Below are 13814 nucleotides of genomic sequence, written 5' to 3' on the forward strand. Positions count from 1 at the left end.
GACGACCCTGTATATGCACCGTTTAAAAGAATTAGGGGAACACATGCATCTACGTCCGGTACGCTAAATCTGTTTTATACCTGTGGTCTTGTTGCATGTCCGGAGATCTTCGCTTTCAAAGTAGGCAAGAATTAAAATCATTCGCTATCTATTGACTGTGTTAAGCATAAACAGAGTCAGGTGTCCTCTGAGAAAGCAGTGAGTGCCTGTGCACTAGTGTTTTCTAATGAGGTACATAGATGGTATTTGTTATTTGTGGACGTTGTATTCAACCAAGCATATGCAAAGCGACATCTTAACGCAGTGTAATTTGGTAGGGCGGTCTGTTTGATCCAGAAAGGATGGACACGTAATAGGGAGACAGGTCAGTACACAACGCCAGTTGGGGAAGGTCGCCGATGCATTACAACCCTACGTGAAGTCCGGTGTCTGGCGTCGCAAGGACACCGCCAGACCACTGCAAGCCGTTGCAGCCGCTGTATCGGATAAGACTGGAATGTACAGATTACGAGAAAGCACCTTACGACTCGGAGGTCCTGTTCGAGTACCTCGCTTGAACATTTTGCAGGTCGCCTTCAGTTTTTCCATTCCCATGTCAACTTTGAAGTTCGTCACTAGCGAAACGTATTCACAGAGTCCAGACTCACGGTGATGACCTTGTTCGTGGGTGTAACGTGCCAAATGTTAAACATTTGGAAAGTAGGAGAGAGGTACTGCCGGAAGCGTGAGTCATACTTGGGTAACTCAGATGGTAGAGCTCTTGCCCGCGAAAGGCAAAGGTCCCGAGTTTGAGTCTCGGTCCGCCACACAGTTTTAATCTGCCAGGAAGTGTCATATCAGCGCACACTCCGATGCAGAGTGAAAATCTCATCCTGCCAAATGTTGTCCAAGAAATCGACAGATTTCCAAGATTCTGTGATGTCGTGGGGAGGCTTCAATGTTGGCAGCCTTACGTATCTTGTTGTCGATGGTCGCATTACCGCCAAACAGTACATCGAACATAGCCTGTTGGGCCATGTGGTGACTGCTGCATATGGTGATGGCTCTGAATTGCTTCTAATGCCAGGACCTTTGGGGCTGACGTCAGCAGTGATGTCTTGCGAAGTTTGGACATTGAAGTAATGGAATGGCCGGCGATTTATCTCGACCTAAATCACATCATGCAAATCTGGTACATGCTTGACAGACAAGTGCATGGTCGTCCTGTCCCACCATAAACACTCCAAGGACTCTCATGGGCTGTCATTGAAGAATGGAAACGGACACGGAACGGTGACCTCTATAGACTTATGAGTCTATACAAGGGTAGTGGAGTACGTGTGGAGTACACATGTGGGTTTTTTAGGTTAGAGAATTCCCTCCCTAGGCCCGACAAGACGCCTCCTGAGACGCGACAAGGTAGCAGCAGGCAAAACGCAATAGGGAATTACAATATTAATGTGGTAATAGTAAACTGCAGGAGCGTCTATAGAAAGGTCCCAGAACTGCTCTCATTAATAAACCGTCACAGTGCCCACATAGTTCTAGGGACAGAATGAAATTCTAAACTCAGATTGCAATGTATACCGCAGGGACAGGCTGGACAGTGAGGCGTGTTTATAGTGATAGAAAGTGCAATAGTATTGAAGGAAATTGACGGAAATCCGAAATGTGAAATAATTTGGGTGAAGGTCACAGTTAAAGCGGGCTCAGACACAGTAATTGGATGTCTCTATAGGCCCCCTAACTCAGCAGCTGTTGTGGTAGAGCACCTGAAGGAAAATTTGGAAAATATTTCGAGTAGATTTCCCGACCATGTTACAGTTCTGGGTGAAAATTTTAATTTGCCAGACATAGACTGGAAGACTCAAACGTTTATAACGGGTGGCAGGGACAAAGAACCCAGTGGTTTTTTCTTTTTTTGCGGTATCTGAAATCTACCTTGAGCAGTTAAACAGAGAACCGACTCTTGGCGATTAGAAATTGGTTCAAATGGCTCCGAGCACTATGGGACTTAACTTCTAAGGTCATCAGTCTCCTAAAACTTAGAATTACTTAAACCTAACTAACCTAAGAACATCATACACATCCAGATCCGAGGCACGATTCGAACCTGCGACCGCAGCGGTCGCACGGTTCCAGACTGTAGCGCCTAGAACCGTTCGGCCACCCAGGCCGGCGGCGATAACATATTAGACCTTCTGGTGACAAACAGACCCGAACTATTTGAAACAGCTAACGCAGAAAAGGGGATCAGCGATCATAAAGCGGTTACTGCGTCGATGATTTCAGTCGTAAATAGAAATATTAAAAAAGGTAGGAAGATTTTTCTATTTAGCAAAAGTGACAAAAAGCAGATTTCAGATTACTGATAGCTCAACACAAAAGTTTTATTTCAAGTACAGATAGTATTAAGGATCAGTTGAGAAAGTTGAAAACCATCTTACAATATGCATTAGATGAGTATGAGCCAAGCAAGCTCGTAAGAGATGGAAAAGAGCCACCGTGGTACAACAACCGAGTTAGAAAACTTCTGCGGAAGCAAAGGGAACTTTACAGCAAACATAAACGTAGCCAAAGCCTTGCAGACAAACAAAAATTACACGATGCGAAATGTAGTGCGAAGAGGGCTATGCGAGAGGCGTTCAATGAATTCTAAAGTATAATTCTATGTACTAACTTGGCAGAAAATCCTAACAAATGTTGGTTTTATGTCAAAGCGGTAGGTGGATAAAAACAAAGTGTCCAGACACTCTGTGACCAAAATGGTACTGAAACAGAGGATGACAGACTAAAGGCCGAAATACTAAATGTCTTTTTCCAAAGCTGTTTCACAGAGGAAGACTGCACTGTAGTTCCTTCTCTAGATTGTCGCACAGATGACAAAATGGTAGATATCGAAATAGATGACACAGGGATAGAAAAACAATTAAAATCGCTCAAAAGAGGAAAGGCCACTGGACCTGATGGGATATCAGTTCGATTTTGCACAGAATACTCGAAGGAACTTGCCCCCTTCTTGCAGCTGTGTACCGTAGCTCTATAGAAGAGCGTAGCGTTCCAAAGGATTGGAAAAGGGCACAGGTCATCCCCGTTTTCAGGAAGGGGGGTCGAAAAGATGTGCAGAATTATAGACCTATATCTCTTACGTCGATCAGTTGTAGAATTTTGGAACACGATTTATGTTCGAGTATAATGACTTTTGTGGAGGCTAGAAATCTACTCTGTAGGAATCAGCATGGGTTTCGAAAAAGACGATCGTGTGAAACCCAGCTCGCGCTATTTGTCCACGAGACTCAGAGGGCCATAGACACGGGTTTACAGGTAGATGCTGTGTTTCTTGACTTCCGCAAGGCGTTCGATACAGTTCCCCACAGTCGTTTAATGAACAAAGTAAGAGCATATGGACTATCAGACCAAATGTTTGATTGAATTGAAGGGTTCCCAGATAACAGAACGCAGCATGTCATTCTCAATGGAAAGAAGTTTTCTGAAGTAAGAGTGATTTCAGGTGCGCCACAGGAGAATGTCGTAGGACCGTTTCTATTCACAATATACATAAACGACCTTGTAGATAACATCTCAAGTTCACTGAGGCTTTTTGCGGATGATGCTGTAGTATATCGAGAGGTTGTAACAATGGAAAGTTGTACTGAAATGCAGGACGATCTGCAGCGAATTGACGCATGGTGGAGGGGATGGCAATTAAATCTCAATGTAGACAAGTGTAATGCGCTGCGAATACATAGAAAGAAAGATCCCTTATCATTTAGCTACAAGATAGCAGATCAGCAACTGGAAGCAGTGAATTCCATAAATTATCCGGGAGTAGGCATTAGGAGTGATTTAAAATGGAATGATCATATAAAGTTGATCGTCGGTAAAGCATATGCCGGACTGTGATTCATTAGAAGACTCTTACGGAAATGCAATCCGAAAACAAACGAAGTAGGTTACAGTACAATTGTTCGCCCACTGCTTGAATACTGCTCACCGGTGTGGAATCCGTACCAGATGGAGTCGATAGAAGAGATAGAGAAGATCCAACGAAGAGCAGCAAGCTCCGTTACAGGATCATTTAGTAATCACGAAAGCGTTACGGAGATGATAGATAAACTGCAGTGGAAGACTCTGCAAGAGAGACTCTCAGTAGCTCGGTACGGGCTTTTGTTGAAGTTTCGAGAACATACCTTCACCGAGGAGTCAAGCAGTATATTGCTCCGTCCTATGTATATCTCGCGAAGAGCCTATGAGGTTAAATCAGAGAGATTAGAGCTCCCACAGAGGCATACCAACAATCTTTCTTTCCACGAACAATACGAGACTGGAATAGAAAGGAGAACCGATAGAGGTACTCAGGGTACCCTCCGCCACACACCGTAAGGTCGCTTGCGGAGTATGGATGTAGATGTAGATGTAGATGTAGACTTGGAACTGACCTCTTGTGTATGTGTCGGTCTATTTCAAGACAGTAAGCCGACTGTCGCCTGAAGAGCTTCTGTGGGAGTGTCTTGCCACTTCCGTCCCATTGATGTGGCCAGCTACACTTCGGCAGCGAGGAGTATCTGTGTTTGTCGATAACAGGTGCCAGCGCTACGACTATCGACTACACCATAACTGTGGGACGACGTCACTGGAGACAGGAATGGCATCAGATACTGTTTTTGGACGAATCCAGGTTCTGTTTTCTCGAAAATGATGGCCTCATTTCGGTTCGTCACAAACAGAGGGAGTAGCATCACAATGGCTGCATTCGCGCGAGACATACAGGCCAACTCTAGGTTTTATGGTGTGAGGTGCTATGCTATCGGGTACAACCACAGATCACATTTGGTAAGTGTCCAGGCCACTGTGACCAGTGGTACTTACGTGAATGACTTCTTGCAACACTGCTATACCCTTTCTGCACATTTTTCAGGAAGACAATGCGCGAGCAAATGTTGCAGCACGAACACGTGCATTCTTGATGTTCTAGGATGTCAGCATGCCGGATACCAGACTTGTCGCGAATCGAAAATGTGTGGGGTATGGTGAAAGGCTGGATGCAGCTCTGTGAACCAATGGCAATCGCCACAGATGAACTTCGTAACCAATTGAAAGCAGCGTGGATGAGTGTACCACAGGATGGCATTCGCGCTTTACACTGGTCGTTGACATCACGCATGGAACAAATTATCAGGACCCTTGCGGACCTGTGCTTACTAGGCCACAGGACACATGCTGAACCGAAATGACTGAAATGTTAATCATTTCTGCAGGAGATACAGGTGTACATGTCTTGTGAATATGAACGTGGTATTTCCAATCGTTCACAGTGTTCTGTTTTTTCTAAACATGAGTGACTTTTACATCCCACAATCTTATTAACAAACAACATTGAAATACGATTTTTGAATTAGAAAGCTGCTGTGTATTCTTTCCTTATACACAAAATGAGGTGGCGTCAGTCTTATCTACTTTGTGCTGCTGTGCTGAAATTCTATCTTTCGCGTACGCAAGCAAGGAGAACTTTTCAGGCCAGTTTCATAACTGTCGGCTGCATGCAAACGAGGTTTTGCAATTTTAATTGCCAGCGGTTTGGAGGACGTCACTGTGTGGAAATAAGTAATGATCCGACCGTAAAGCGGAAAATAAAATCGAAGAGTTGTGGGCGTGGTGTTGCTGAAGTGCTGTATCATACGGGGCACGGATGTTCCACGCGCTACAAACGTGTAACTTGGGTTGCCTACTCAGCAGGCGTCAAGCGGCGAGATTCTGTACGGCTAAAGCAGTCTTGCTTACGACGGAGACACCTTTGCCTGCTTTGAATCGCCCATCAAGTGGGCAGAAATGGAGCGCTGTCCGGCATCACTCCGCCCTTCGGCTATTTGTGTTAGTTGCCCGGCACAAGGACAGTCGGGGGAGTCAATCGGCAAGACTGCTTCTGGGTCCGGCGCCACCCTTGTAGTTGTATAACGAGCGCTAATAGAAAACAGGGAAGTCTTGGACTACAACCGGTCTTCCATCTGATCATCGTTTTCGGATTGGTCTTAGAAGAATTTCTTGGAAGTTTCTACCAATTGTATTCAGAGTGATACTTGTCAAGTACTTTAGCTGACGTCGGACGCATGATAAACTATTGATTGCGTAATGAACAGTGTGAACTTTCACTCTGAACAATGTCACAGTACTTGTGTTGGTTGCAGCCACCTTGATGGAACTGATCTAATTAGTTTTATGCCTTTTAAGTATTGTAGTACCCTGAGGCTTAGCAAACCTCATAGCAACCCTACAACAGAGCAATAAGGATGATAAAGGTTAAATGAACTGGAATCGTCAGTTCATCTCAGAATGGCTGGGAAGGGAATATGTGGCTAACAAAAATTTGGACGAAAGATCAGGATGATTGGTCGTGTTTCAAGACGTCAGAGAGTAACTTCCATGGTGTTAGAGTGAGCTATAGGAGTCTAAAACTGCAGACGAAGACAGATATTACGAATACGCAGTAAGTGAGTAAGTGAGGACATCGAAAATTGGTGTTGTTCTCAGATAGGGTTACGCGCAGGAGAGCGCGGGCGACGTTTTATCAGAACGTGGGTGAGAAAAGTCTTGAAAATCTGGGTGAAGGTCAGAGGAAGATAGTTTTGCCCTTCCGGTTATCCGAGCGGACTAACGCATGGCTTTCCGGAGCGGAAAGGAGCGCCTGGTCCGCGGCACGAATCCGCCCGGCGGACTTGTGTCAAAGTCTGCTGAGCCGGCGGAGGGATGAAGTGGAGAAGTGGACTGCGGTAGTCCTCGTGGGGTTTTGGACCACTGCGGCTGCGGCGGGGACGGAGCCTCTCCGTCGTTTCTAGATCCCCGGTTAAGATACAGTACAAGATGGTTTGACTCACCTCCGAGCCGAAGCTCTGCGCCGGCCTGCGCGCTGTCGTCGTCGCCCCTGGCGACGCACTGGTAGACGCCGCGGTGGGCGCGCGTCGCGGCGCCGACGTGCAGGACCAGCGGAGACAGGAGGCGCGCGCGCCCGGCGGCCAGCGCCTCCGCGTTGTGCAGCCACTCCACGCCGGCCACGGGGGAGCCCGACACCGAGCAGTTGAACGTCGCCGGCTCGCCGGAGTTCACCACCTGCCGGCACGCAGCAGCTGCGCTAAGCACGCCATACAACTAGCGCTTGTTCAAATGGTTCTAAGCACCATCGGACTTAACATCTGAGGTCATCAGTCTCCTAGGCTAAGAACTACTTAAACCTAATTAACCTAAGGACATCACACACAGCCATGCCCGAGGCAGGATTCGAACCTGCGACCGTAGCAGCAGCGCGGTTCCGCTCTGAAGCGCCTAGAACCGCTCGGCCACAGCGACCGGCAACTAGCGCTTGCTGTTGTTATTGTCTTCAGTCCGGTACAGCTCTCCACACTACTCTGTTCTGTGTAAGACTTTTCATCTGTGCCCAACTACGCAGCGTACATACATTTGAGCCTGATTACTGTATTCATGCGTAGGTTTCTACTCGCCACAGTGCACTCCATTACCAAATTGACTATAGTTTCACACCTCAGGATATTTCCTACCAACCGATCGCTTCTTTTAGTCAAGTTGTGCCTTAAATTTCTTTTCTGCCCCAGTTCGATTCAAAACCTCCTCATTAGCTATTCCATCTATCCATCTAATCTTCATTTCAAAAGCTTCTTTTTTTTGTCTGAACTGCTTATCCCCCCCCCCTCCCCAATTCTATTCAGAATCTCCTCATTAGCTATTCGATCTATCCATCTAATCTTGATTTCAAAAGTTTCTTTTTTGTCTGAACTGCTTATCGTCCATGTTTGACTTCTGTACAAGACTATGCTCCAGACAGATACCTTCAGAAAGTGCATCATGACTAGAGTTGTGGGACTACGGTAGGCTACCGTAGACTATCATAAGTAAGCGTGCACTACTGCAGTTTTCCTAGTAACTTTGGTCACTTAAGGTCGTAGCTGCGTTACCTGTACGTTGGGTGTGTTGCATAGCTATCGGTCGTTAGCTCATAACGATCGCTTTCCTTAGTTAAGCGATGAGTATCTTAGTAGAGCCCTATAAAAACCGGAAGGGATAAATAGTCAAGAAAATCAGTGAGCGTATATCAAGAGCAGCGTATCCTATGGAAGACGCTTGTTCCGCATAGTTACTGTCCTGTCTGATACTTAACAATAAACAGTGTTTTTTAGCAAAATCGAACCTGTCTATGTTTAATTCAGTTTTTATTTGAAAATTGTTGATTTGTAACGTGAAACAGAGGATGTTGTAGTAAAAATAAAGAAAAAAAATACAGATTTATCATTTTGCGCTAGAAACGCAGTTTTCTCAGTGAGATGTATCAAACATTGCTTCAAAACTTCGTCGAACGAATATAAAACATGTTTCTGTTATTTAAAAATCTTTAGTGCAGGGTCAAAAGGCCGTAAATCACTTTTTGGTCATTTTTGGTTTGATAAACGACATTGACAAGGCAAACACAAGCTTTATTGTGGTACAAAGGGCTTATGTCAGGGTGCAATACAAGGCATAATGAATCAAATGGTTCCTGTTACAAAATGGTCCTGAGTACTATGGGACTCAACTGCTGTGGTCATCACTCCCCTAGAACTAAGAACTACTTAAACCTAACTAACCTAAGGACATCACACACATCCATGCCCGAGGGAGGATTCCAACCTGCGACCGTAGTGTTCGCGCTGTTTCAGACTGTAACGCCTAGAACCGCTCGACCAATCCAGCCGGCCAAATGGTCACTGTGCCTTAAGTCATGTTTACTAACATTTCTTTTGTATTAAGGGCATATGTTGACTTATGCTCTTAGTATCAGCAGTGTGTGATAAACTGAATAAGTGTTATGTTTATACCCTTAGTAACACTCAACATTTTTAATTTATATTTGTTATTCCGTAATCTTTCCGACGGCTGGCAATACTGAGTTACTGAGGAAGCTTGTGCTGTCAATATTTCCGTTGTTGTTGCATTGTCAAAGAGGTAAGATTAACATTCACTAATTACTGAACATGTTTGAAAATGTTTACCCGTGGGAAGGAAATGGTTCATTCAGTGCAGAAACAGACTGGCATTAACACAATTAAATGGATCTTCCAATCGATATAGTAGCTTTCATTTTACAAGACTAAATAAACTGTAGCGATATAGACCTCTTTATAAAAGTTATGTCAAACTGCACATCTTGTGAAATTACAGAGACAATGACTGAGGATACTGAATACGAAACATTATTAATTTCTACAAAACATTTTATTGTTTATTTTTAGATGAACGCGTTGATAACAATTTAATATTGTCTTCACCACTATCCGAACAAAATAAAATACGGGATATATTGGAGGGACCCCTGACAAACCATCAATGAAGAAACTAGTATCTTCACTGTCAGATATTTTGGATTATGATGATGACAGTGGTCAAGACAAGACATACGTACTAGGTTCAGAAAGTTAAGCAGCCTAGATGATGAAATAATAACGAGAAGAAAAAGTCACGTTACCAAAAAATATTATAAAAGTCCCTCTTGATGATTCAGATCAGCAGCAAGAATACAGTGGGCACAATGTTTCTGCAGACCCTTTGGTGGTGACATCTCTTTCAAGAGATGGAACTGAGCAGTGGCAATGGCGAAGGTGCGGACACTCGACATCTTTGGGCTAGATCACTGCGCAAAGAACGCACTGTTCTCTTGCATAGTGGACAGTCGTAAATTAATGTTAGTGGGAAGGAAGTACGGGCTAGAAAGATGAAACCTCTTAAACAGTGCCAAAAGAAATATTCTCTCGTTCTCGAAAATGATATTTGCTAAACTATTTTTTCGGGGTACTGGGAACTCTATACTCAGATAAAAGAGTTGCGTTTTAGTAAAGCATGTCACTACTAAACATGTAGCAACCAGGAGACCCAGAAAGGAAACATGTTCTAGAAACAGGAATGTTACCTATGAATACTATTTTGAAATCAATGGTCAAAGGAAACCTCTTTGCCCAGCACTGTTTCCTCAGAACACTGGATGAGCATGAGAAATTTGTCAGACACGCCATTAAAAATAAAAGGTCTCGGCGGAGGTTCGAGTCCTCCCTCGGACATGGGTGTGTGTGTTTGTTCTTTGGATAATTTAGGTTATGTAGTGTGTAAGCTTAGGGACTGATGACCATAGCAGTTAAGTCCCATAAGATTTCACACACATCTGAACATTAAAAAAAAGGACGAAACACTACTGGAACACCCCACAGTGATGGGCGTGGAAAACATACTGCGAAACATAAGAAGAGTGAGGAAGAATTGAATGTCGTAAGAGCTCATTTATTGTCTTTCCCTTCGTATGAAAGTCATTACACCAAAAGGAGCAATGACAAGAGGTACCTCCCTTCTCATTTGAATTTGCAAATTATGAACCAGTTATACACAAAGAACAAATCAAAACCTGTGTCCAGATTTATCTACTAAAGGGAATTTCATGCCTCGAAACCCTCCTTCAAAAAATGTGATGTCTTACATATGAAAACACAAGTTACAAAAGAAACCAGTAATGTAGTAGATATACAAAATTACTCAGCCGAACAAAAACTACATCAAGAAGCAGCTGATCTTGCTTACTCATCAAAAGCAAAAGACAGAGATATGTGTAAGCAAGGTGGCTCTAAAAAATGTTTCAGTTTTGATCTGCAGCAATGCCTTCGTTCACCGTGCCTTGGTTCTTCTGTAGCTTTCTAAAACTTCAGCTGTGGACATATAATTTGACAGTACATGACAATGGTACTGGACAATCCACCAACTGTATGTCGAATGAAGCTTTAGCTGGTAGGGGAGCAAACGAAATAGCTTGTGTTTATATATGCGTTTGTCTAATATGCTCATAAATATTTCAGAAATAATCTGACACCTGGGTGGGGGGGGGGGGGGAGGCGAAATAAAAACTCCCGTACTGCAGCAATGTTCATTAAGGCTTTGAGGGACTTCTCTTACATCAGGGTCATCAATCATAAGTTCCTAGTCGCGGGACACACTCATGGAATGCGACATCGACCGTTCCATGATAGAGAAACATAGGAAAAAAAGCAAGATTCCAATTTACCATCCTCATGATTGGTACCAGTTGGTGTGGAGCACTGACAAAAAACAACAATTCAACGTTGTTGCATTAAACCAAGATCAGATTTGTGACTTCGCTGGACTGCTAATTTCTAGAAAGAAAAACACAGATGGAGAACATTACTCATGGCATGCTGTTCAATGGCTCCAGTATATTAACAATGATGGAATTGTCAACTACGAGAATTCCTTGGATGACCAACCTTTCAAGACGCTGAGTTTCAGAAGAAGGGACACCATCAATAGACCAAGTGGAAAGAAAATGCAAATCACTCGTGCCTATATCCAAGGAAAAGAGGAAGGATTTACTTGACATGTTGCCTCTAATACCACCAGTGTTTCATGACTTTCATAAGAGTCTTCATACAGATCCTGATGTAACGGCACAAGGTCCAGATCTAACTGAAATTGAGTTGGAGTAGCATTCTTGTCGTATCGTGTACAATTTATTTATAACCCCATGCTGATTTCTGAATCCACAGTATTGTTCTTGTTCGTAACATTCATAACTTGTTGTTATAGAAATATTTACACAGTATGTACTTGTTTAGTATTTAGTGCTACTCACATAATGTTGTCGCAATGTGGTAATTATTTGCATATAAAGTTGTTTCATGTCACATTATTAAGATCATAAAATTATCAAGCAAATGGTCTGGAGCACATATCTAAGTTTAGGATAAAAAGGGGGAAAAATAAACTTAAGAGCCCAAGGAAATTTGGGCTATAAAATAGGGAATATTTACTATGTAATAATGTACTGTTAGTTTAAATATATTCATTGTTGGATTTTAGAGAGGATTGTGGACTTTGTTGTGGCTCTCCTCGAAAAGTCATAGTTTTGACTTAAACCCCTTTGATCCTGTACTAAAGACTAATAACTGTCGCATTTATCAATAAAAACAGGAAACTCTCGCCTTTGTTCACGGTGAAGAATGAATTCATAAGAAGAATGTATACGTTTGTGTATATAAACTGTACAGTACTCATATCAAAGATTATACAAAAGAGCATAATTTACGCGATCTACTATTTCTAATTACTCATAAATTGCAATTTATATTCTGTAAGGATATAAAGTACAGAGTGGACTAAAGGTGGAAGGTGAGCGGTTCAAGTTATGTGTAAAAAAAGGAAAATAAAAAAAGAAGAGAAATCGTAGGTTCCCAGTGTCTATCTTACACATTCATTTATGTTTCTTTCCCTACCAGTGCTACCAATACTACCGGTAATCCGACGATTTACTACGTCATTTATACAGTGTATCAAAACTACCGAACCGTAATTTTGGTTGAGAATTGACAGTATGCGTTTTTAGTCTCTCTAACTTTGCTCTCGTCAATTATTTAACTTGAATTTGTTAGTGAATATCACTTTATATAACAATGTCGACTGAAAATGTGCCAAACTAGTATCGGACAGGCGCACTTTACTGTCAGCTGCCGGCCGATGTGGAGTGAGTGCTGGTTAAGTGTAAGGATACCGCGGTCTATATCCTTACCAGTGAACTACCTAGCAGCAGGCGCTAGCTAGCGAGGCTTCGCTTGTAGAGCTTTCTGCGGTGTTCCGCTTTCTCCGTCGGAATGGGTATTGTCTTGTCTCGACGACAATGCGAGCGCGCGAGGGCTGTAATGGAGCAGACTCTGTCGAGTGAACGTGCACTGAAAGAGCTGTGAGTCGTGCACTGAAACAGCTGTGAGTCAGCAGTACGCAAAGTTGGACTATAAAGTGTTTCAAACCACGCTGAGGGAAATATTCCGTGGGAGTAGGGATGTTGAATCGTGGGAATAGGGATGTTGAATCGTCCGTGACATTTTTTTTGAGAGGATGAACTTTAAAATTTGTTAGAATAATAAAAGTGCATCAGTGCGCTATAGTTAGGCGTGTTTTCCATGTTTTAAAGATGAATAAAGTAAGTTAAAGGCAGTTGTCTTTTATTCCAGAGAAACCTTACCATTATGACTGATTACTGGTATCAGCGATTTGTGAAATTTCGATGTTACCTGCCTACTTCCATTCTGTTATCACGGTGCACGCTAAGTAACCTGAATTACTTCTCAGTATGGTTGCTGCTAATGCCGTGGCCCATCTTGCAACTAGTGTTTTGTTTTTGTGGTTATTTATAACTGGAGGTGAACTAGGTTTCTAAGTTACAATCACTGACAGCAATAACGAACTTTGGCGCTTATTCATATGTTAGCAGGAACACAGAGCATAATGCATCTACAAATTGCCAGCAACCACTCATACAACATGTCACTGACCATCATTTTTCCATTCCACACTGATGAGGGTATTAATTGCCGTTTACGACTTCTTCTAACAGACTACCCTACATTCGACACCGGATCTACAATCCTCATGCAGGCGGCGTGTAACACCGTTATCCCACAATTCGTCATTGTTATTGAAAGATTACTTTTATTCATAGCTTCATTCACCAGAATGGCGTATGCTCATAATCGACTGTCTCGAATATCACTACTTACTAGACATGTAAATAAAAAAAAAACCTCGATGTGCGAGTTTACTGAAGCCTCACAACATAAATCCATTGCTCTCAAATGAAATGCATGGATCCTCTAGAGTCCAGCTGAAGATGTGTCTGCAAGGAGGTGTACGGTGGTGGGGGGAGGGGGGAAGGGGAGGGACACGTTGTGTGTTTAAAGGCCTGGCCATATGGCATAGGCAGAGAAAGCAACACATTGAGGTAGCACGCGTTGGGTGAACCT

The 13814-nt window shown here is 43.1% G+C and overlaps 1 protein-coding gene across 1 annotated transcript in view; it reads right to left on the reverse strand.

The window, feature by feature from the left end:
* LOC126297629 (Down syndrome cell adhesion molecule-like protein Dscam2) overlaps positions 1–13814 on the reverse strand; it is a 340086-nt gene that overhangs the window by 313038 nt on the left and 13234 nt on the right. Inside the window, exon 2 of the mRNA XM_049988691.1 lies at positions 6852–7083. Coding sequence (XP_049844648.1) covers positions 6852–7083 — 232 coding nt within the window. The remainder of the gene's footprint in view (positions 1–6851; positions 7084–13814) is intronic.

The sequence above is a fragment of the Schistocerca gregaria genome, chromosome 1, assembly GCF_023897955.1.
Source record: "Schistocerca gregaria isolate iqSchGreg1 chromosome 1, iqSchGreg1.2, whole genome shotgun sequence".
Classification (NCBI taxonomy): domain Eukaryota; kingdom Metazoa; phylum Arthropoda; class Insecta; order Orthoptera; family Acrididae; genus Schistocerca; species Schistocerca gregaria.